General features: G+C 47.3%; 1 protein-coding gene across 2 annotated transcripts in view; it reads right to left on the bottom strand.

The window, feature by feature from the left end:
* The window catches only part of GNAO1 (G protein subunit alpha o1), a 414,541-nt gene extending 390,678 nt beyond the window's left edge, over positions 1–23,863 (bottom strand). Inside the window, exons 1-2 of one of the 2 annotated variants that reach the window (XM_082269907.1) lie at positions 23,465–23,863; positions 20,468–20,510 (exon numbers count right to left, since the gene is read on the bottom strand). In XM_082269907.1, coding sequence (XP_082126033.1) covers positions 20,468–20,510; positions 23,465–23,582 — 161 coding nt within the window. In that variant the 5' untranslated portion in view covers positions 23,583–23,863. The remainder of the gene's footprint in view (positions 1–20,467; positions 20,511–23,464) is intronic. The other variant, XM_082269906.1, reaches the window with a different exon arrangement.
* Positions 23,864–25,443: the final 1,580 nt, after the last annotated feature.

The following is a 25,443-nucleotide window of genomic DNA, read 5'->3' as shown; positions in this document are numbered from 1 at the left end:
TCCCACTGATCACCCAATTGTGAGGGACATTCATCCCACTGATCCCCCAAATGTGAGGGACATTCCTCCCACTGATCCCCCAAATGTGAGGGACATTCCTCCCACTGATCCCCCAAATGTGAGGGACATTCCTCCCACTGATCCCCCAAATGTGAGGGACATTCCTCCCACTGATCCCCCAAATGTGAGGGACATTGCTCCCACTGATCACCCAATTGTGAGGGACATTGCTCCCACTGATCACCCAATTGTGAGGGACATTCCTCCCACTGATCACCAATTGTGAGGGACATTCCTCCCACTGATCACCAATTGTGAGGGACATTCCTCCCACTGATCACCAATTGTGAGGGACATTCCTCCCACTGATCACCAATTGTGAGGGACATTCCTCCCACTGATCACCAATTGTGAGGGACATTCCTCCCACTGATCACCAATTGTGAGGGACATTCCTCCCACTGATCACCAATTGTGAGGGACATTCCTCCCACTGATCACCAATTGTGAGGGACATTCCTCCCACTGATCACCAATTGTGAGGGACATTCCTCCCACTGATCCCCCAAATGTGAGGGATATTCCTCCCACTGATCCCCCAAATGTGAGGGATATTCCTCCCACTGGTCACCGATTGTGAGTGACATTCCTCCCACTGGTCACCGATTGTGAGTGACATTCCTCCCACTGATCACCAATTGTGAGGACATTCCTCCCACTGGTCACCAATTGTGAGGGACATTCCTCCCACTGGTCACCAAATTGTGAGGGACATTCCTCCCACTGATCCCCCAAATGTGAGGGACATTCCTCCCAGTGATCACCAATTGTGAGGGTCATTCCTCCCACTAATCACCAATTGTGAGGGTCATTCCTCCCACTGGTCACCAATTGTGAGGGACATTCCTCCCACTGATCACCAATTTGTGAGGGACATTCCTCCCACTGATCACCAATTGTGAGGGACATTCCTCCCACTGGTCACCAATTGTGAGGGACATTCCTCCCACTGGTCACCAATTGTGAGGGACATTCCTCCCACTGGTCACCAATTGTGAGGGACATTCCTCCCACTGGTCACCAATTGTGAGGGACATTCCTCCCACTGGTCACCAATTGTGAGGGACATTCCTCCCACTGGTCACCAATTGTGAGGGACATTCCTCCCACTGGTCACCAATTGTGAGGGACATTCCTCCCACTGGTCACCAATTGTGAGGGACATTCCTCCCACTGGTCACCAATTGTGAGGGACATTCCTCCCACTGGTCACCAATTGTGAGGGACATTCCTCCCACTGGTCACCAATTGTGAGGGACATTCCTCCCACTGGTCACCAATTGTGAGGGACATTCCTCCCACTGGTCACCAATTGTGAGGGACATTCCTCCCACTGGTCACCAATTGTGAGGGACATTCCTCCCACTGGTCACCAATTGTGAGGGACATTCCTCCCACTGGTCACCAATTGTGAGGGACATTCCTCCCACTAATCACCAATTGTGAGGGACATTCCTCCCACTGATCACCAATTGTGAGGGTCATTCCTCCCACTGATCACCAATTGTGAGGGTCATTCCTCCCACTGACCACCGTTGAATTTTTTTTCATCAGGGATACCCTGAAACCTGAAATATGATTTCCTCTGGGGTAAAAAGGCTGAGAAAGACAGATTTAGAAAGTATATTAGCCACCAGGCCAGTATAGCAGCTTGGTCAACATCCTTTTAGAAGGAAGCCCGTAATGGTAGGACTATAACCCTGCCAGGTTTACCAATGAATGACATACATGCACAGCTTTCCTGTAATAAACTAACCCACGTACTTTTATCATTTAAAAAAAATATTCCATGACTAAATACAATATAACCATTCAAAGCAAACTTTGCAGATATTAGGACCACCTCACATGAATAACGTATTGTACCTACACAAACACTGGATTTTTCCATGACTACACCACATTACAAACACACTAAAAGGAGCTTCCTGTTACTATGCAACATACTACTACTCCAGATAATATCCTCCACACAGGACAAGGATTATCCCACAAATATATGAACACTGATAGGGGGAAGACAGGCAGGCCAACACACAGGAATTGCAATTGTTAATGTATGCCAACCATGAAAAGAAAGCACAGGAAGGAAATAAAACAGGAAGAAGAATCATTAAATACAAGCTGTGGGTCCCTGTTGGCAACTCAAAGATTAAAGAGGGGCTTTCTAAACAATATCCTGGGGGGGGGGGTTTGCATTGATCCTAAAGCTGAACTCCACCCAGATATCAGAAACCTTAACACAGCTCTGTAATTCATCGATACATCATTAAATGTACAAACCCCCAGCTTTTGAGCTGAACACTTTGATCACAATATAATAAATATTTCCCAGAATACCATTTGTTAAAAACTGCACATTAACACTTGCAGTTTGCAACTTTCAATGCTTTTGGCTCATGCTCTCTCAGTGTTGCTTCCCTGAACTTCAGCCCTCACAGTTAAAGTGTTTGTTACCCCAAAATCTCATATTCCTGCTATGTGCAGGCTGTACCATGTACTTGCATGAGAAAGTATTCTGTTCTCTTTTTATTACTTCATTTGTGTAAAATCCCTGGTGTTCCTGCTAGTCCCTCTGCTTTCCTATTGAAAACGGACCACACTAAGCAGGAGAACACAGTGTGGTCAGTTCTCCAGCTATGCTGGGAACTAATGCCTAGTACACACACAACGATTATCGGCCAACCGATCGTCCGTCTTTTGTCCAGAGTGGTGTTTTGTTGGTTGGAATGTGCTCTAGACTGCACACAAATTTTCTCGCCCGACAAAATTCTACTTCAGAAGTGATGTCATGTGTTGGATTGCTTTCTTTGTGTTCTTTCATCTCTGAGCATGCCTAGACTTGCTCATTCGATTTTTCCCTGTCAAAATCTGTACGGACTGCACGAAAATCGGACGTGTTTTGACGGCGGACAAAAATTTTATAGCCTGCACACCAGAATGCTTTCGGCCGAAAAGTCGGAGTCGGTTGTCAGAAGCATCATACTATCAAGCCGAAAATCGGCAGATCGGTCGCCGGACGAAAATTCCCTGCCGATTTGACGCGTGTGTACGGGGCTTTAGTGTGCTCTTCTCCAATGATCAGACTTGTCCTGACAGGCCCCCACTGCACAGCCTTTTACTGGAAAGATCAGTGTACTGCGGCTTCTCCTCCCCCCAGCTCTTATGCAGCTGAGAACAGAGGGAAGGTACTCACTTAAAAAATGTTTTTTTATTTTTTATTTTTTTTAATACAAAATGTTTTGCCTTTTATTTCTACTTTTTACCCAATGGGTTGTTTTACAAGGGGATTGTTTGCAAACCCTTTACCAGTGGGCAGTGCAGTCCCGAGTCTACTAGGAGGGGAGAGCAGCAGGGGAGTGCTTTGCCATCTTAGGCTACAGGGCTGTGTGTTTCTACTAGGGATCGACCGATTATCGGCAACACCGATATATCGAGGGCCGATATGCACTTTCCCCAATATATCGGAATCGGCCCGTGAGGTTACCGATATTTCGGGAAAGTGCTTGTACCGGAGTGATGCATGCAGCTAGAGGCATCACCCCGGGGAACCACGTCCATAGCAGACGGTTGGCTGACTTGTAATGACAACTGATGTGGCTAAGATGCCGCTCGGCTGTCATTACAAGGAGCGGGAGGCGACGTCCCCCCTCCCGCCGCCTTCCGCGGCTCGCCCGGGTCTCCCATCCCACAGGGCATCCTACCTCCACCGCCACCGAAGAGATGACCCGATCAAAGCCGCATTCAGCTCTGATCGGGTCTCCATGTAAAAAAAAAAAACGGATGTAATGCCATGACATCACTTCCGAGTACTCGGCGCAGAATTAAAAAAACTGACAGCATTCAAAACAGCCAAACTTTGCGTTTTGAATGCTTTTCAGTGCTGAGGAAGGGTTTGGGGTCTTTTAGACCCCCATCTCCTTACACAAGGATTGCCTTTGTAAAATAAATAATCATTTTTTTTTTTTTACATGTCCGAAAATATCTGCCGATATCGATATCCGTTTACCAAAATATCGGTATCGGTATTGGCATTAAAAAAAATATGTCGGTCGATCACTCGTTTCTACGGATTCACACAATGTAGGGGGACATGACTCTAGCTTCTGCATGCAAGGGTGGCTGCATAGGATGCTGCAAGAAAAAGGAGTCACCCTGAAAACAGAAAAGCCGAGGCAGCGGCCACGGCACCAGCTTAAAACATTTCTAAAAGCAACTTTTCTTTTTTATTAAAATATTAATACATGCTATAGTCATCTGCTCTGTGCAATGGTATTCCACAGAACGGCCTGAACATCCTTTTCTGGGGTTTCTCCACCGATGCCATCTGCTCCTCCTCTTTTGTGTCTGCCCCCATAGCAAGCAGTGGTAGACCTGCAAGCTCGCTCCCAAGCTGGGCTGTGTGCATACATAGACAGACACACACACACACCAGCATGGCTCAGCCACGCCCTAACCCCCCCCCAGCTCACAAGATTTGATGGACATTGGCTCGAGTCCCGCGGCTGCACAAACATCCTGTGAGAAGTGAAAGAGGGAAGATGAAGGTGGGCACAACGATGGATTACAACAGGACTCACATAAATATTAAGGGGGATGATGGGGCACAGCAAGTGGCAAAATGCTGTTTACCTTAATGCAGAGAAAAAAAGATTTAGAACCACTTTAGGCAGGGACACAGGTAAAGATCGAAAAATAAAGCTGCATACTCCAGAAGTGAATATATCAGCTGCTGAAAGTGCTATAAAAAAAATAGGCTCCATTCACACCTGAGCGTATTGTTTTCAGGTGTTTTTCAAGCTTTTTTTGCAGGTGTGTGGAGGCAGGCATTGACATCTAACAAGAACGCTTGTAATCTACCAAAAAAGCGGAGCTTCAGGCGACAAAACGCTCAGATGTGAACAGGGGCCATTGAAATGAATGGGATTTTGCTTGTGAGACTTTACAGATGAGCGTTTTACGAGCAGAAAATTGCTCAGGTGTGAACAGGGCCTAAACGCAAGCAGTGTAGCTGAATCTGACCTAGGATCAGCCTTCTGCAGTCCCAGTACAGCTGGGGTTGGACTAGAGAGGGAGAACCAGCACAATAAGCCAACAAGGGACATGCTGACAGGAGGAGAAAGCAGAGTGACAAATAAGCTCACCAACCTGCTGCCTTTTCTTTTTTTGACCAATCACAGCCTGGGGAGGCAAAAGACCTGCGTGAAATAATTTACTGCAGCCAAGAATATTCAGGTCTCCTGGCCTTCCAGATAGAACTGCATCTGTAAGGCAGAGCCGTGCAAATCTCAGCACTGGATGGACAGAAATACAAATCCTTTCACAGGTAAAACGGCTCCCATATATGCATTTTATTTATGCATTTAGCAGTTTGCCTTGAGTTTAGCTTTAAAGAGTTAATATCGAAAAGCATTGTGTATCAAACATTGGCCATGTTTTTTTTTTTCCATTAATTACCTTTTTTGCCTCTTTTGTAAAACTTAACATTACTGATCCCCTGCAGACTCCTCCAGCATTTCTACATGCACTTGCTCCAGCACACCATTGTTCTGTCCAAGATTCCTGATAGAACTAAATATCGGAGAGTGTATGGAGTGGGATGGATTGGAAATTTGTCATGGCCACTAAAGACAAAAAACAAACAAATCAGGCCTGAGGCCTGCATCTCCCCTCATTGACTGAATTGACAAATACCAAACGTATAAGGCTACATTCACACCTGAGCGTAGCGTTTTCGCGCATTTTTTACCGCGATTTACAGACGTTTTTTGATTGAATAGATACCAATGGAAAACGCCTGTAATCTGCCCAAAAAGAAGCTCATGTACTTTTTTGGGCGTTGGGCGTTTTGCTTACATCGTCAAAACGCTCAGATGTGAACAGGGGCCATTGAAATGAATAGGAATTGTCTTGTTGGGCGTTTTGAGAGCTGATCCTAGAGCAGAAAAACTCCCCAAAAACGCCCCAAAACGCCTACATGTGAACGGAGCCTAAAAAAGTATAAAATTTATTCAAACAAAGAGCATATAAAAACAAGAATTATACATATTACAGAATGTCACACATTGGAGATCATAGACATGTATATGGGCAATCAGTGGAACGCATGTATGGCATGAATGCCAAAGAATACAGTTAGCCTGACATGTTTCGGACTGCTTTGGGGTCACGTCCTTCATAGGCTGTATTCATACTTGCATACATGTATCTGTGTATCTAGATAAATGTATGCGAATATGAATACAGCCTATGAAGAAGGACGTGACCCCAAAGCAGTCTGAAACATGTCAGGCTAACTGTATTCTTTGGCATTCATGCCATACATGCGTTCCACTGATTGTCCATATACATGTCTATGATCTCCTATGTGTGACATTCTGTAATATGTAGAATTATTGTTTTTATATACTCTTTGTTTAAATAAATTTATACTTTTTTATACATTTGGTATTTGTCAATTCAGTCCATGAGGGGAGATACAGGCCTCAGGCCTGATTTGTTTGTTTTAAGATTCCTGAAGGAGAATATGCCCGCGCAAGAAGTGTCAGCACAGGATGATAGTCTCTATCAGGAGAGCACGGGACGAGGCGACAAACACAGGAGAGCACGGGACGAGGCGACAAACACAGGAGAGCACGGGACGAGGCGACAAACACAGGAGAGCACGGGACGAGGCGACAAACACAGGAGAGCACGGGACGAGGCGACAAACACAGGAGAGCACGGGACGAGGCGACAACACGGGAGAGCACGTGACAAGGCGACAACACGGGAGAGCACGTGACAAGGCGACAACACGGGAGAGCACGTGACAAGGCGACAACACGGGAGCGCACGTGACAAGGCGACAACACGGGAGAGCACGTGACAAGGCGACAACACGGGAGAGCACGTGACAAGGCGACAACACGGGAGAGCACGTGACAAGGCGACAACACGGGAGAGCACGTGACGAGGCGACAACACAGGAGAACATGTGACGAGGCGACAACACAGGAGAGCATGTGACGAGGCGACAACACAGGAGCACAACTAAGCAACTGTCACCCTACAACAGGAAGTGCCTGAACAAAGACCTTCATGGCAGGATCACCATTATTTTCATGAAAGTAGTTTAAAATTATTTAACACTTATGAGATTGCAGCGATTGGATTTAGATCTACTTTAAAAAGTATGTATAGACACTTTTAGTTTTGAGTGGGGAAGGCTACACCTCAGTCTATTATTTTTTTAAATGTTGTCTGTGTCTTTGATATTTGTCCTAGTGACCATTATCACCAAGGAAGGCAGAAAAAAAAAAGGAAATCAAAAAACATTTACAATGGTCACCAGAACAAGGCGAGAGGGTACAATTTCCTATGGGGACACCTGTTTTTTCCGATAAAAACTGTCCAATCCCCTTAGTATAAGTTTTCACGCACTTCCCGGTGTGTCTTAGGGACAGGAAGAAAACATAAATCTTACCAATGAAACATAAACAGCAAAGAATAATACACTATACTGCCAAAAGTATTGGATACTGCAGACTATAAGAAAAAAGGTTATCGTTCGTGAACAAAACATCCCTTTAGTCGTTTAACTATTACAATATTTGTACAAAGAAAATCGTAAGAGCAAAATTAAACATGCACGGAAGCTCAGGTCATCACTTCTGAAGTTGAATTCTGTCGTACGGGAATTTTCGTATGAAATTAACCTCTTCGCTTTCATAATGAGACTAGCATGCAACAAAAATCGGATGGAAATTCGTCCGGTAATCTGATCGTGTGTATAAGGATTTAGGAGTTCCCTTCACTGGAACTAAGGGGCCTAGCCCAACCCCTGAAAAACAACCCAACACCATAATCCCCCCTCCATCAAATGATTTGGACCAGTGCACAGTTTGAGGTGGAGGAACTTGACTGCCTGCACAGAGTCATGACCTCAACCTGATAGAACACCTATTAAAGTGGAGACTGCGAGCCTCACCTTCTCATCCAACATCAGTGCCTGACCTCACAAATCAAACATTCCCATAGACACACTCCTAAATGTTGTGGACAGCATTCCCAGAAGAGTTGAAGCTGTTATAGCTGCAGAGGGTGGGCCAACTCAATATTGAACCCTACAGACTAAGACTGGGATGCCATTAAAGTCCATGTGGGTGTAAAGGCAGATGTCCCAATACTTTTGGCAATATAGTTCATATTAAACCAGCATTCTATAGAATTAGTCTAGGAGCCAACAGTTTTACACAGCAAGTGTAGGCTTCCGATAACTGTATGCAAAGGAATTTATGTTTCCAAAGCTTAACTACAGGAATAAAAAACATTTACCCATGCAGTGAACACCTGCCCCCCCCCCCCCAGTACATGGAAATGAATTTAATTATGAACTGCTAAATACCTTTTCCTATCAGCAGTATATAGCAGTCTTGTGACTTCTATCAGTGTCTGGTTAAAGCTTGTAGGAGGAGTTTTCATTCTGCACTGACTGTCCTATCAGGATGCAGGACCCCTGACCCTCTGACAGTGTCAATTGGCCCTGTGCTGATAACATGCATCCACCTCCCTCCCCCCCCCAAAAGGAAAGAAAAAAACTCTAGCAACACACACTAAACTGAGTATGTGCAGCCTGTCCCCTGGCTCTGTATTATCAGGAAATATATTGGGGGCAGTGGAAGGGGAGGAACAGAGAAGACAGGATCAAACAACCTTTTTTTTTTTTTTACAATGCAGGGGATTAACCCCTTAGGCTCCACAGTATGGTTATAAGTAAGCGACTTGAAATGTTGTGAAACGCGTCAACCAGTTACCTGTCCTGTGTCATATCAGTCTTGCTTTGATGTCTGTGATGAAGAATAAACTACTTATTTTATTTTGAATTATATCGGAGTGCGGTCACTATCTTTGCGTTTGGTTCACAGTGAGTATAACAAGCATGCTTTAGGCCCCTTTCACACTTGTGCTGCAATTTGGGACTGCAAAGTCGCATGACAAGTCGTACTCCATGATTTCCAATGAGTACCGTTCATATCTGTATGACTTCAAAGTAGTCCCTGCACTACCTTGGGACAATTTTAATGCTCTTTGGATGTCCAAAGACATAGGCATTGCTTCAAGTCCAGTCAAAATCGTCGCAAAAATCGCGTCAAAAGTGTGCTACTTTCAGGTCGCGCAAGTGTAAACAGGGCCTTACTCCATATACAGTGATTTTACTGTTGTGGATTTAGTAACACCTTAACAAATAAAAAGTTCCAAAACACTTGCAGCTAGCTTTTTTTTTTTTTCTTGGCACGCTGTCCAGCACACTGAATTACCATCTTCTGGGATTTGTCAGCATCTGATCAAGGCTACCAATTTCCAAGCTAAAACGTCTATTTACATGAGGCTTACTTTGAAAATCACTAGAAAGCGATTACCTTGCTTCCAGAAGACTCAGGAATGTCACAAGGGAAGAATAAAGCATCTTACAGGAGATTGTTTAGGATGTTGATAAAGATTTTTTTTTTTTTGCCAGCAATATGGCTGCCAACAATGGACTCCTGAGATTTCTCTAGCCCTGGCATGTACAATTTGTGTCTGTCGTTAGTGCAGGGGTGGGCAAACTATGAAAAAAAAGTCTAGATTCACTGCAACAACCAGGGAAACATGAATGTTCCCTAGCAATAGAAAAGGTTCAAAATGTTAGGCGCCCCGGTCATATATTTGGTTCCCAGCTTAAGTAGGCTGGTCCTACATGGCCAGATACCTAAAAGCAAAACATCCACTTCAACCACTAATTGCAAGAATCAAACAACAGTTTGTTGGCCGACCGATTGGCCGTCTTTTGTCCAGTGTTGTTGTGTTGGTTGAAATGTGCTCTAGACTGCACACAAATTTTCTCGGCCAACAACCAACTTCAGAAGTGATGTCATGTGCTGGTTTACTTTCTGTGTGTCTTTTCTTCTCTGAGCATGCCCAGTCTTGCTCATCTGATTTTTGTCTGCCGAAATCTGTACTGACTGACGGAAAATCAGCCGTTGTGTTGACGGCCAACAAAAATTTTATAGCATGCACACCAGATTTTGTTCGGCCGAAAAGTCGCAGTCGGTTGTCGGAAGCATCATACTGACAAGCCGAAAATCGGCCGATCGGACGTTGGCCGAAAATTCACGGCCAACAATCGTTGCGTGTGTACGAGGCATTAGGCAACTAAAGGCAGTGAGGGCTTCCGACTGCTAGTCTCCTTATTGCACGCACATTGGATCACCTCTGTACAATTCGATACAAGTCACTCCCAATTCAACAAGGTAAAAAGAACAAACTAATTACAGAGTATGCATTGCATTTACTTTTTAGTTGACTCAGGTTGATGATGATGGGGGGGGGGGTCACAGCTTTTTACAATATATAAAAAGAGGACAGGCAGATGTCTCACCAGCTGTCACACTCAGACCTTTCCATTCATGGTTGGCCTCTGTATTGGTGCACTGGCCTGTATGTCCATGCTTTAAAAACCACTCCATCCATTTACCAATTGTCAACCCTTTAAATGACTTTCCTTTGTTACTGAGCCAACCATACTGGCTATATCAATGGCAATATCATTTCCATTCCAATGGAGCTAAGACAGACAAGTCTGCATTACAAGAGTAAGTAAATAATTAATCCAAAATCAACAGTGAAGTCACCAGGATTTCAACTTCAATAAATGATCACCAACTCAAAACTTATCGACTGCCATGGGCATTTACACTTTGTGTACCTAAGGCTCTTTTACTGCACCGCCTGTCAAACTCACCCATTGAGTTTAATAGAAGCACACTGCTACCCTCAGGCAAACACTCATTTCGTGGCTGTGGTGTGATTTTTTGCTACAAAATCCCCCTTGAGATTTAAAAATGTATTCAGGAGGTGGCAGGATTACCTCCTGAATACCTGGCAATCACTGCTTTACTGCCCTTTGCAAACAGATCCTGGATGGATCGCTTTTCTTGCAGCCTGTCTAAAACCGGAACTTGACCCAAAAAGGGAAGGTCTGCTTGTTTGCATCCCCCTCCCACTTTTTTTTTTTGAAGGGGGGGTGGGAGAGAGCAGGTACCTGCCTTTGACGGGTACCTTACTTCTGGTCAGATGTGCCTTGGCAATCTGACCTGGAAGTTCGGCGCCCCTCCTTAGACCCGCAGTCTACTTGCAGGTCCCAGAAGACTATGGGATCATTCGCGAGGTGTTTGCGCATACACAGTAGAAAACTGGCTATGAAGCCGCAAGGCCTGTTTCCCTTACTTGGGATGCTGGCGCCTGCACCTGAAGCTGATTGAAGAATCGGCTCAGGTGAGGAACTCACTGGATCCCTGGACAGGTAAGTGTCCTTATATGTAAAGTCAGCAGCTACAGTATTTGTAGCTGCTGACTTTAATTTTTTTTTTTTTTGGGGGGGGGGGGGGAAAGGAGCATAGAGCTCCTCTTTAAAGGAAGGGAAACAAAGGCTGCCATTGCAGACCAACCCTAGTTTTTAGACTTGCCTGCTTATCCACATCCTCATCAAAATACACCTACTATAAAAAAAAAAAAAAAAGAAAACTATGGGGACGACTATTGCTGACCTCCTTTCTAGTCACCTAGCTGTCTTACTGACATTCTTGTGTCAATGGATTGAGTCTATGAACTGAAAAAAAAAATTCTCATGTCACCAAACCAAAGCACAGAAGACAGTGTTGGCGCAACAGCCAGGCAGTTAGCATTCTCCAAACATAGAAACACAGAAGAGTGATGTCAAAATAGGATCAAGGGGTCAATCAAGTCTGCCATTGAGTAAAACAGTTGGTTATCAACAGCAGCACCCATATTTCTCCCACAGCAGATATATTTTATTAAGTCTGAACACCAAAAATAAGCTAAAGTGTAGCTGAACCATCAAACATAATATATATATATATATATATATATATATATATATATATATATATATATATATATATATATATATATATAAAAACAGGTATTATGAAGGCTATATAAAATAGCAACATAAACATACAGGAAAAAAAAAAAAAAGTTCATAACTTCAAACATTTGGCCAAAAAAATATGTAATTAGGGAATTTAGTGTATTACCCTGGGTCTGGAGCTGAGTGAGAATACAATCATACCTGTCTATTGCATCTTCAAGTACAAGCTGACTACACAGGAAGGAATCAGATATAGATTATAGAATCATCAACCGCTTTCATATTCCATTGAGTTTTTCCTATCTATGGGTGTGAGGTGGGGTTCAGTTTTTCCAGCTGCTCCACACTTTAGAAGGCAATCCAGATACTGTTAAATATCAGACTTTCCAAAATGTGCCTTTAGGGCTCTTTCACACGATCCGCCTCCGTAGGCGGATCCGTGCTGCTCAGCGGGGATCGATCCGCGATCCTCGCTGAGCCAGCGGATGACAGCTCCGTCTCCGCTTGCAGTGCGGAGAGGGAGGTGTCACAGCCCCCGCTGCTCTCTATGGGGAATCGGATGAGAGCGGACCGCCTGTCCGCTCTCTTCCGATCCCATCTGATCCAATCCCCAGGACGGATGGAAAATAGGGTTTCCATCCGTCCGGATTTCACGGACAGGATCGGATGCGGATGGCAGCGGGTGTCAGCGGACATGTCGCCGCTGACACCCGCAGCTCCATAGGGCTGAATGGGGCATCCGATCAGATCCGCCTAAAAAACTGACAGGCGGATCTGATCGGAGCGCTCGTGTGAAAGAGCCCCAAGAGTGGTTGTAAACCTCAGACATGAAATATGAACAAAGCATATCCCACTATATTGTGTACTTGTCCCAATCCAGAGTGCTAAGTGTCATTTCTGTCCCCAGCTTTGTTCCTCTACTATCAGCATGGGCCACTTCCAATTCGTTTATCTGAAACCAAGAGGAAAAAAAATAGCAGGGGAGGAACCCCTATCTGACAGCCTCTGGTCTGTTTCTGTGTCCCTTCCCTCCAATCGGGGCTTTGAGCTCTCCTCACCGAGGTCTGCAGAGTGTAACTTTAGCTCCCCGCCTTCTGCTTTTCAGAGCCAAGAAATTCTAGAATAATCCTATAATAATTCTGGACTTTGAATGGATGTGGAGAAAAGAAGACTGCATATAAACAGGCACAACTTATGTAGGAGGAGGATTGGTTTTCGTCTCTGTGTATCACCTGAGGCCATTCAGGTCACTGGGTATATGTAAGGATTTACAACCACTTTGAGTTAAAGCTTACCTCTAGGAAGGCACCAATAATTTTAATTGCTTTCCAGGGTTCTCTATTTGTTACCACTAACTCCCTGGCCAAATGCAGAATCATCATGGCGCAATGCAGAAAACAGAGGGGGCAGAGGCAGGGCACAGGCATAGAGTTAGGCTTTCATACCCTATGTACTGTATGGGTCCTTACACACAGGCGTCCCGCCCAGCTGACTCCGCTTTGCTAAGCGGGGGATCAATCCGCTGATCCCCGCTGAGCGGGCAGATGACAGATCTGTCTGCGCTCACTGTGCTGAGATGTCAGAATTCCACTCTCCTCTATGGGGAGATAGGATGAAAACGGACCGCTTGCCCCATTCGATTCAATCTGCCAGACCGATAAAAAAAAAAAAAAAAAAAGTGTTATCATCCGTCTTGATTTCACCGACAGGATAGGATAGCAGCGGATATCAGCGGACATGTCACTGCTGACATCCGCTACCCCATAGGGGTGAATGGAGCATCCAACCAGGTCCGCCTGGCGGACCGGTTTAGACAGCCCATGTAAAAGGGGCCTTAATGTGCTGATGAGGACAGCAATAGCGCTGTATTTATTCATCATCGGAAAACTACAATGAACTGGCTGAAGTTATGCATCACATCTAATTACCCCGTTTCCCTGAAAATAAGCCCTACCCCGAAAATAAGACCTAGCATGATTTTCAGGGATGGCTGCAATATAAGCCCTACCCCAAAAATAAGCCCTAGTAAAATCTTTGATCTCAGCCCCTCCCTCTGCAGTATTCGGAGAGGGAAAGTAGAGCTCCAGAGGATCACGTGAGTGCCCAGTGGCGCTGTAAATAAGGTATTTTCCACAATAAAGTTACAAAAGGAGACACACTGCACATTACATAATATTTTTACAAAATCCATTACATATTTTTACAATGACTTTATCCAAGGTTTATTTTTGGGATTACAGAATGTCATAATGCCGACTCCTGAGCTGACAGGGAGAGAACTTTTTTTAACATTTTATTATTTTATTCCAGGTTTTTTGGAACATAAAGAGAGCTAAATGACACAACACAAGCACTGTGCTGTCTACCATGCTTTAAAGGATCAGGATATTTATTTATTTATGGGCTCTTTCACACGGGCGGTCCGATCAGATCCGCCTGTCAGTTTTCCATGCAGCTCTATGGGGCAGCGGGTGTCAGCGGAGGTCACCTCCGCTGACACCCGCTGCCATCCGCATCCGATCCTGTGCTGAAATCTGGACGGATGGAAACCCTATTTTTCCATCCGTTCAGTAATCGGAGCGGAGCGGATCTGATGAGAGCGGACAAGCGGTCCGCTCTCCTCCGATCCCCCATAGAGGGCAGCGGGTGCTGAGACACCTCCCTCTCCACTCTGCAAGCGGAGACGGAGCTGTCATCCGCCCGGCTCAGCGGAGCGGACCGTGTGAAAGAAGCCTAAGGGTTACAATCCCTTTAAAGAGGAAGTAAACCCTCCTCAGGAAGTTGTACCTATAGGTAAGCCTATATTAAGGCTTACCTATAGGTACTGTAAATATCTCCTAAACATGCACCGTTTAGAAGATATTTACCTTTAATGCAGCCAGTGACGTCACTGGCGCATGCGCTCTGAAGGAACGGCAGATCGCTTGCGCGGGAGTGACGTCACCACGGCTCCGGCCAATCAGATGGCCGGATGCCGCGATCCCGGAAGACGGGCGACTATACATGTCGCCCGTCATACAGGTAAGCGGACGGCACGGCGGGGGCTCGTTCTAAGGTAAGTATTTCATAATGAGCTAGTATGCGATGCATACTAGCTCATTATGGGTTTCTCTTTCAGGATTTAAAGAAGAGAAAAAAAAAAATTCTCGGTGTACAACCTCTTTAAGTTCGTCTTTTTACATACCATAAATAAATAAGACATCCCCTGAAAATAAGCCCTAATGCGTCTTTTGTAGCCAAAATTAATATAAGACCCGGTCTTATTTTCGGGGAAACACGGGTAGCTGTCTCGGACCAGGAGGTCATTTTAAGCACCCTCATGTCCTGCTAAAATGTTAGATATCAGAAGATGGGGGGGGGGGGGGGGGGTGTTAGGATCAGCATTGATGACCCCCACAAAGAAAACATATCCTGTGTTCTTAATAACAGTACAAAGCTGGATAATATAGCTAAGAAACATCATTAAAACATATTACTCAGCACCTGGAAGTCCAGTGAAAGGAGAGAAAATTGCCCTACTAATTTTCCAATCTGAGGCTTAAAGAACACATGAATAATTACATACAAAGCCCATCCTGTGGGAGTTGACTGACACGCAAGGCAGTAATGAGATACCCCGGAGGAGCAGCACCTCCTGAATCATCCCAGGCTCACATTCATTTCAGGAATCTCACCAAGCTATCAAAAGCCAAGATTTGTGGGAATAAACTGTCTTTCTAGAAAACACACATCTGGGGGGGATCTAGACAGAATCTGGAACAGGTGTACATAGCAACCAATCAGCTTCTAATTTTCATTTTTTGTATGCAAATTGGACTACCCCACCCCACAGCGAGCACATGCAGAGTTTCTTCTCCCCTGCAGCTGCTATCACTTTTGCTCTGCCCACACAGTTGTCTCATTTATCTACAAAGATCTGTGAATAAATAAATGACAAGTTCCATCAGCCACCATTGCAGACGGCCTTGTGGTTCTGAGTGGAGCATGAGAACCGACACTTCCTTCGACTCTCCAACTGATAGTCTGCATCTCAGTACATGGGCGTCCGCAGAGCTTTTTTCAGGGGGTGGGTGGCATAATTTTAAGGTCACTCATGCTCCGCCCCTTTTTCACAAAGTCATGAAGGCAACATCAGTCACTGTGAGGGCCGCAACTGTTTATTTTTAAAGGGGAAACGGCAGCATTTATTTTTAAAGTGTTTGTTAATCTAAAAAAAAGAAGAATTGATCCTGTTCCCTTAAAGCATGTTATACAGCACGGTGCTTTGCTGTGTAATTTGGCCCCTTCTATCACCTAAAATACCTGGCTGATCCTGCCTGGTTATGTCCTCCCCTCTGTAAACTGACCACGGTAAACCATGGCTGCTGAGCCCTGACATCGTGGTCAGTTTACGAGCCTCCGTCATCCACAGCTCTCCTGTCCTCTCTCCCCCTCCCTCCCTGCCTGTCTGCTCCTGTGTAAGTGCCCACATCTTCCCTTACTGCTGCTGTAGTTTCATACCCTGTCTACAGTCTGTTAAATTATCCTGTGTGCCCCTGTGTCTGTTTTTTTTTTTAAAAAATAAGCCAGTCTTTACTAGTTTTCAGAGCGCCGATCGACACTCATGTGACCCCCCCCCCCACCGCCTCTCTCCTCCTCAACTCTCGACTTACGTCAGCGGGGAATCCTAGGCCCCACCCGCTGCAGGCAGCTGTCAGACAGGAAGAGGAGAGAGTCAGCGGGTCACGTGAGTGGCGATCTGCGCTCTGAAAACTGGTAAAGAGCGGCTTTTTTTTTTTTTTTTTTTTTTTAAATCACATACACAGACACAGGGGCACACAGGATTATTAAACAGACCAGACAGGATGGTATAAAGTGGCTTAACAAAGGGAGTTGAGATCCCAGGGGGAGGGGGCACATGCCCCCCCCTTGCTGACGCCCATGCCTTGGTACCAGACATAGAGCTAGAGGAAGAGTCAACATGAGCCTGGCATTGCATCACCATCCGCTGATCATGGTTGCAAAGCTTTACAGGCCGATTTGCAAAATATCCTGCAAATAGATGTGCATTTATTTGTTTATCTATTTTTTTCAAATGTGGACTTGGACTTGAGAAGCTGATTGGTTACTTTACAAAGCTGCTCTGGATTCAGTCTACACCAGTTTTAGTAAATCCATGCTCCCCAGTAGTTTACATGAAACATTACTGAAAGAATGAAAAGAGGCAATACACAGTATGATGGATTCAGCGTCAGACTTATTTACTAAAGGGCCCCTGTGCAAGAACTACTTTTGGGCCCCTAGTCAACTATTGTCCGTGAGCTCATAATACACAACTGAGCTCAGTTTGTCCCCTTCACCATTTCTGAACATGCTACACCCATATTTAGGAGGCCCCTCTCTCCCCCCACCCCCTTGGGAAAGCAAGCCGAGGAATCTTCTCCCCGCACCCGCTGTCACAATTTAAATAAATCATGACCGTGCAAGGCTCCGCCCACACGCTCACGTCATTGATTCATATATTCCTGTGAATCAATGAACTACAAGTACCAACAGCTTTAGCAGCTGTCGACTTGAGCACTGTTACTGAGTGACAGGAAGCTCAATTAACTGCTTGCCTGTATTCGAGGTACGGGCAGACAACTACACAGACAGTATGCAGGAGCCTGGCAATAAACTGGCAATCTGCTCATTGTGGGTGCAATACTTTACAGGTCCCCCCAAAAAAAAAAAGAATAAATGCACAATTATGTTTTTGTAAAGGTGAACCTTTATTTCCAAATAGTGTGAGGAGACGCGGGATCCCTCTGCATGTCTGAGGGGGGGTAAGGGTTAGTCCTATCACCTGCTCATTCAAAAAAATAGTAAAAACTGGATGTACATACTGAGTTTTTTTTTTGCAAGCTGGACCAATTTCTGGCCAACCTCTGAGGAAATGAAGAATCACTGTATGAGCAGCTGATACTATGGTGATCCCCGCTATCTTCTGGTTCCCGTGCTGAGCAGCTGGCCTACTGCATAAAGAACACAGGTGGATGCTCGCCATTCACAGAACGCCTTGCATTTTTCACAATGAATGCAAAGCATTCTCAGTTTAGAGGAAGTGGAGAGGTGACATCATGACCAGGTATGGAATATGTATATTTATATTGATCCAAGCTGCACTAATATAACACAATAGCCACAAAGGATATAAATCCACTATATGAACAACTTTGTGAAATGCTTTTCCAACTCCACAAATTAGCTTGTAAAGGGTGGTGACATTCTCACTGTGCTGTACCTAGCCGGTGCAGAGAATAGAGCAAATTCACCTCTACAGACTGACTGTAGAAAACTACAGGAGAGGGCGGAGACTAGACCAGCAACCCTGCACAAGGAGGGAGAGCAACAATGACTGGTCTTTATTACAGGAAGCTCCTACACAGAGGTGAAAGTTCACACTGGATTGCTGCTCAGATCTGGAAGGAATACAAAATGCACACCAAGATTGAAGGAAGACTACACATGATGAATGTATATTCAATGTATAGATGATATTTACTGATCCTGCAGTTTATCTTTGAAATGGCACCCAAGTCTTAGAAGGCTCTTGTTGGGCTGGATTCAGATTTGTGAAACAATTTGTAAACCGCCCCCATCATCTGCACCCCCCAGAAGCAGTGACCGTCTCCATCTGCACCCCCCCCCCCCCAGGAAGCAGTGACCGACCCCCATCATCTGCACCCCCCCAGAAAGCAGTGACCGACCCCCATCATCTGCACCCCCCCAGAAAGCAGTGACCGACCCCATCATCTGCACCCCTCAGAAAGCAGTGACCGCCCCCATCATCTGCACCTCTCAGAAAGCAGTGACCGTCCCCATCATCTGCACCCCCCAGAAAGCAGTGACCGTCCCCATCATCTGCACCCCCCCAGAAAGCAGTGACCATCCCCATCATCATCTGCACCCCCCCCAGAAAGCAGTGACCATCCCCATCATCATCTGCACCCCCCCAGAAAGCAGTGACCATCCCCATCATCATCTGCACCCCCCCAGAAAGCAGTGACCATCCCCATCATCATCTGCACCCCCCCCAGAAAGCAGTGACCATCCCCATCATCATCTGCACCCCCCCAGAAAGCAGTGACCGTCCCCATCATCTGCACCCCCCCAGAAAGCAGTGACCGACCCCCATCATCTGCACCCCCCCAGAAAGCAGTGACCACCCCCATCATCTGCACCCCCCAGAAAGCAGTGACCGTCCCCATCATCTGCACCCCCCCAGAAAGCAGTGACCACCCCCATCATCTGCACCCCCCAGAAAGCAGTGACCGCCCCCATCATCTGCACCCCTCAGAAAGCAGTGACCATCCCCATCATCTGCACCCCCCAGAAAGCAGTGACCATCCCCATCATCATCTGCACCCCCCCAGGTAGCAGTGACCTAACATTCACATCATACAACCAGCTGCCAGCCAATGGAGGAGATGCAAACCCAATGAATGTTAATCCAGCCCACAGACCGCTGACCCCACCGAGCACACCTCATAGAGGATTTACATTCCTGACAACACACACGATGGGATCAGCAGAGTGCCGTCCCCCGATCGCCCCACACATCATCATCGTGGTCACCGATCGCTCGCCCAGCCCCCAGTGATGAGCACACCGCATGTTCCAGCACCGAGGATCTCCGCTCCGAGGGGAGACCGCGATCGGCAATTCCCGGAGGCGGCTCGTATACGGCCGACGAGAGCCGAGAGGAGCCGAGACCTCAGGCCCCGCCCACAGCTTTCCCGAATCCCGGCTGGGCGCTGTCCACCTCCTGAACCGCCTGAAACACTCCGATCCACCGGGAGGGAGCCGAGGAGACCCCCCCACCCCCACATACAACACAGCACCGTCCCATATCCGAGCATTGTATATACACATCACCGATACCGGACATACAGATATACATAACAAAGCCAAGTATACCATCTGCACCTAATACACACCTCCCCCCCCCAATAAAATATCACACCGCGTGCTGAGATCTCATTATCTTTAACACAACCCCCCCATCATAAGGGAAGATTCCTCATCCATACAGGCGGCCATGTTTAATTATCACGGGGGGGGGGGGGGGGGAGAAATCACAAGGGGGGGGTGTTAGTTGATCACACCGGATCGCCATCACGGGGGGGGGAACTATCATCTTCTATAAGATTGCGGTGACCCCCCTCCCTATGTGATCACACTGCACATCAGGGGGCCCTATAGAAGGATGACATTGGGGGAGGGGGGGTCTGTACATATCACATGGCAGAGGAGGAGACCTCCATGGCCCCCCCATTATTGCAGTCTGTCAGTGTGATCGGTGTGTAATAATGTGACAATAGGAGCCGGGAGCGCACAGCACATCGCCCGCTCCCCGGATTCAGCACCAGGCTGAGAGAACAGCTCCTCCTGCAATCAGTGCACACAGGGCCAGGCACCAACATGGCGGCTCACACATCCCGGGGGGAGGGGGAGGAGAGGGGGGAGGACACTTACTTCATCTGCTTCACAATGGTGCTCTTCCCAGACTCCCCGGCCCCTGTACGGGCAGAGAAAAGACAAGATTTCCATCAATACCCCACTCCCAGCACTCTAACATATTATACACCATCATCACCCCAATACCATATTATACACAATCATCACCCCAATACCCCACTCCCAGCACTCTACTATATTATACACCATCATCACCCCAATACCATATTATACACCATCATCACCCCAATACCATATTATACACCATCATCACCCCAATACCCCACTCCCAGCACTCTACTATATTATACACCATCATCACCCCTTTCATATTATACACCATCATCACCCCAACACTATATTATACACCATCATCACCCCTTTCATATTATACACCATCATCACCCCAACACTATATTATACACCATCATCACCCCAATACCCCACTCCCAGCACTCTACTATATTATACACCATCATCACCCCTTTCATATTATACACCATCATCACCCCAATACCCCCTCCACTATAACACACATCAGTGGGTGATGCTGGGAGGAATGAGGGCAATGTTGGGAGGATCGGGGGTAATGCTGGGAGGAATGAGGGCGATGCTGTGGATTGGGGGCAATGTTGGGAGGAATGAGGGCGATGCTGTGGATTGGGGGCGATGTTGGGAGGAATGAGGGCGATGCTGTGGATTGGGGGCGATGTTGGGAGGAATGAGGGCGCTGCTGTGGATTGGGGGCGATGTTGGGAGGAATGAGGGCAATGCTGTGGATTGGGGGCGATGTTGGAAGGAATGAGGGCAATGCTGTGGATTGGGGGCGATGTTGGGAGGAATGAGGGCAATGCTGTGGATTGGGGCCGATGTTGAGAAGAATGAGGGCGATGCTGTGGATTGGGGGTGATGCTGGGAGGAATGAGGGCGATGCTGTGGATTGGGGGCAATGTTGGGAGGAATGAGGGTGATGCTGTGGATTGGGGGCGATGCTGGGAGGAATGAGGGTGATACTGTAGATAGGGGGTGATGTTGGGAGGAATGAGGGCGATGCTGTAGATAGGGGGTGATGTTGGGAGGAATGAGGGCGATGCTGTGGATTGGGGGCGATGTTGGGAGGATTGGGGGTGATGCTGGGAGGAATGAGGGCGATGCTGTGGATTGGGGGCAATGCTGTGGATTGGGGGCAATGTTGGGAGGAATGAGGGTGATACTGTAGATAGGGGGTGATGTTGGGAGGAATGAGGGTGATGCTGTAGATTGGGGGTGATGTTGGGAGAAATGAGGGTGATGCTGTGGATTGGGGGCAATGTTGGGAGGAATAAGGGTGATGCTGTAGATTGGGGGTGATGTTGGGAGGAAGGAGGGCGATGCTGTGGATTGTGGGCAATGTTGGGAGAAATGAGGGTGATGCTGTAGATTGGGGGTGATGTTGGGAGGAAGGAGGGCGATGCTGTGGATTGGGGGTGATGTTGGGAGGAAGGAGGGCGATGCTGTGGATTGGGGGTGATGTTGGGAGGAATGAGGGTGATGCTGTAGATTGGGGGTGATGTTGGGAGGAATGAGGGCGATGCTGTGGATTGGGGGCAATGTTGGGAGGAATGAGGGTGATACTGTAGATTGGGGGTGATGTTGGGAGAAATGAGGGTGATGCTGTAGATTGGGGGTCATGTTGGGAGGAATAAGGGTGATGCTGTGGATTGGGGGTGATGTTGGGAGGAATGAGGGCGATGTTGAGAGGAATGAGGAATAAGGGTGATGTTGGAGGAATGAGGGGTGTGGAGATTATAGTGGGCACAGCAACGGACATATCATTACAATACAAATCATACAAATCAACTGAACATTGCTATAGGCTTCTCCGGAGGGGCAGCACATTCAGGATATATACAGTGGATGGGCTCTATGTGATCCTAATACACATTTTATATATATATATGGAGAGAGATAGATAGATAGAAGGGGGGGGGGGGCTGCAGTGTGCTGATCAGGGGCTGGGTGTGCCTTCATCTCATAGGAAGCTTCCAATCTAATGGAGGATCCTCCATGCACTGGTAAATGTATGCATGCTGTGGGTGAATGGTGACATTAGGTGAATGGTATGCAAAGGCAGGCATGCAGTAGGTGAATGATGAAGAGTAGCAGCAGGCATGCACTGGGTGTAAGGGTCAGCAGTAGGCAGGCATGCACTGGGTGAATGGTGTGCAGAAGCAGGCAGCGTTATAGATAAGGAGGTCAGGGTTGTCACCCAGTAGCAGGCATCTGGTGACAATGGGGTGAATGTTGTGGTGGGGGTCAGTGTTGTCACCCAGGAGCAGGCTGTGGGTGAATGTTGTAAGGGGATGACAGTGGGGTGAATGTTGCTGTGGGATCAGTGTTGTCCCTCAGGAGCAGGCTGTGGGTGAATGTTGTAAGGGCATGACAGTGGGGTGAATGTTATGGTGGGGGGGTGGGGTCGGTGTTGTTCCCCCAGGAGCAGGCAGTGGGGGGTCAGTGTTGGTACTCAGGAGCAGGCTGTGGGTGAATGTTGTAAGGGGGGTGACAGTGGGGTGAATGTTGTAAGGGGGGTGACAGTGGGGTGAATCTTGTAAGGGGATGACAGTGGGGTGAATCTTGTAAGGGGATGACAGTGGGGTGAATTTTGCAAGGGGATGACAGTGGGGTGAATGTTGCAAGGGGATGACAGTGGGGTGAATGTTGCGGTGGGATCAGTGTTGTTTCTCAGGAGCAGGCTGTGGGTGACTGTTGTAAGGGGGGGGGGGTGACAGTGGGGTGAATATTGTTGTGGGGGTCAGTGTTGGTACTCAGGAGCAGGGTGTGGGCGAATGTTGTAAGGGGGGTGAATCTTGTAAGGGGATGACAGTGGGGTCAGTGTTGTCCCTCAGGAGCAGGCAGTGGGTGAATGTTGTATGGGGGGATGGCAGTGGGGAGTCAGTGTTGTCACCCATGAGCAGGCACTGGGTGAATATTGGATGAATGTTGCTGAGTGATGGGGGAGGGGGTCAGCTTTCTCACCCAGCAGCAGCAATTTGACATCCTTGGCCGCAGTGATCCCATCCTCCTTCAGGTTCTTTTCGATCTGTTTGCTTCTCTCCAGCGCAGCTCTCTCCTCCGCGCTCAGGGTGCAGCCCATGACTGCTCGGGGGGTCCCGGGTCCGGCGGGAGCGGGCGGAGGGGGTCCCGGGTCCTGGTCCCGGCGAGGTAGAGATGAGGAGAGATAGTTTCCTGGGGACCGGCGGGAGTACGGCGAGGTAAGGTTCCCGTTTTGTTAGGTGCCGGTGCGGGCTCTCGGTTCTGTCACCCCGGGCTCTCGGTATCGCCGTATCCCGCTATCTCCGTCTCTGTCTCTCCGCTGCCGCTCTGACGTCACTAGGCGCGCGACCGCGGGAGCGGCCAGACACTGGGAAGAACGGGGACGCGCCTTGGGTAACGCTTTCGGCCCCGCCTATGGTTTGGGCAGCGTCACGTGATCTTCTCTGTCAGCAGGCAGGGGAGGAGCCGCCCCCCGCCCCTGTCATCCACAATACATTGAATTGCACGTACCAATCACTTCATTTAGTGTTCCTGTCATTTCAGAAGTCATTCTTAAATCTGCAGCTTTCATTAAAGTACGGAGATCCTGAGAAGAGAGTCATTGTTTAGACACTTCCTGTTATAGAGTGACAACAATCAGTCTTGTTCTTATGTGTTGTCACCCTGTCATAGGCTCTCCCAATATTTATTGTTCTCAGCATCAGGAAACCTTCCCTGAGAAATGACACGGAGCAGTTGCAGGAGCATTTAGACATAATTGGCTGCAAAGAGATTGCAGGAGATCAGCGGTGGTGATATACAACAAAGGATGATGCTGCTGTACATTAGGGTATAGGGTCATATATTTTTAAATATGCCTGTTGTTTCTGTGGGATGTAGGCTCTGTGGTGGCCAAATCTCTACTTTCAGGACTCCATGTTCCCGTTTATGCTGAAGATAGTTCTTAAAGAATAAGTCCACCCTAACACTAAAATCCCTGCATCTATAGTTCCCACGATCTAATACTGACCTATCTAGCCCTGTAAAGAAGAAATCAGTATACATTTTTTTTTTTTTTTTTTTAATAATCTTTATTTTAGTTAACACAAAAACATACAGTACAACAAGGAAAAGATAAGGGGTAAGGCCAAACAGGGCCAAAAGCATAAGAACATAACAGCATAAAAGCCAGTTTCCGGGAACATCTTGCATGGAAAAATCAACGCCATATCTACCCTATGACGAAGAATGGGCTATTGGCAGCGAATGCCCAAGTAGACATCAAATGGCTCTGGGTATAGTACAGAAAAAACAGTGCTAGCCTCAGAGGACCGCAAGCCAGGGCCTGCACCGGGGGAGGGGGGGAAAGACTGCCTCCAGCAAACCTCCCCCGATGCAGCACACCTCGCCAGGAGCCCCCCCCCCCCCAGTCATGCCTCCGTCCCCAAAGACGGGCGACAGGAGGGGGTCTAGCAACAGCAAACCTCCCAATGGGGAAGCTCTATTATCATCCGAGCCACCTCTTACAGTGTGTATAGATGCTAAATGTACTGCCAACAGTCCACCAGACCGGGTCGTAGTGGTATATCCTCCATATTAAGGCAAGAGCATCAAGTGTAAAAAAAAGAGAGAGAGAAAAAAAGTGGAAAAGAAGGGGAAGAGAAGAAGAAAGGAAAAGAAAAAAAAGGGAGAATACAGAGAATCAGAATCGTGCCTGATAGTGCCCAAGGTTCTCCAGCTGCCGCACCGTGCCTTTGGCGCTCCCATCATCACACAGGTGTAGGACGTGGGTTCTCTGCAACTCAGCTTTAAGGACGGGATGGGCCTCTATTTCATTCCAGCCTACCCAGGGATGGGTCGGCCAATGCCAACAAAGCCTGGTCTAGGCTCGAGGGTAGCAGGGCCGGGTCACATAATCAAGCTACGGTAGCCACAGTGCGTCCTTAATACATATCTTTAAGCCAATCTGACCCGATCCCATG

This window comes from Pelophylax lessonae (genome assembly GCF_965119305.1).
Source record: "Pelophylax lessonae genome assembly, chromosome: 10".
In the NCBI taxonomy this organism is placed as follows: Eukaryota; Metazoa; Chordata; class Amphibia; order Anura; family Ranidae; genus Pelophylax; species Pelophylax lessonae.
This window is presented reverse-complemented; position numbering and strand designations above follow the sequence as displayed.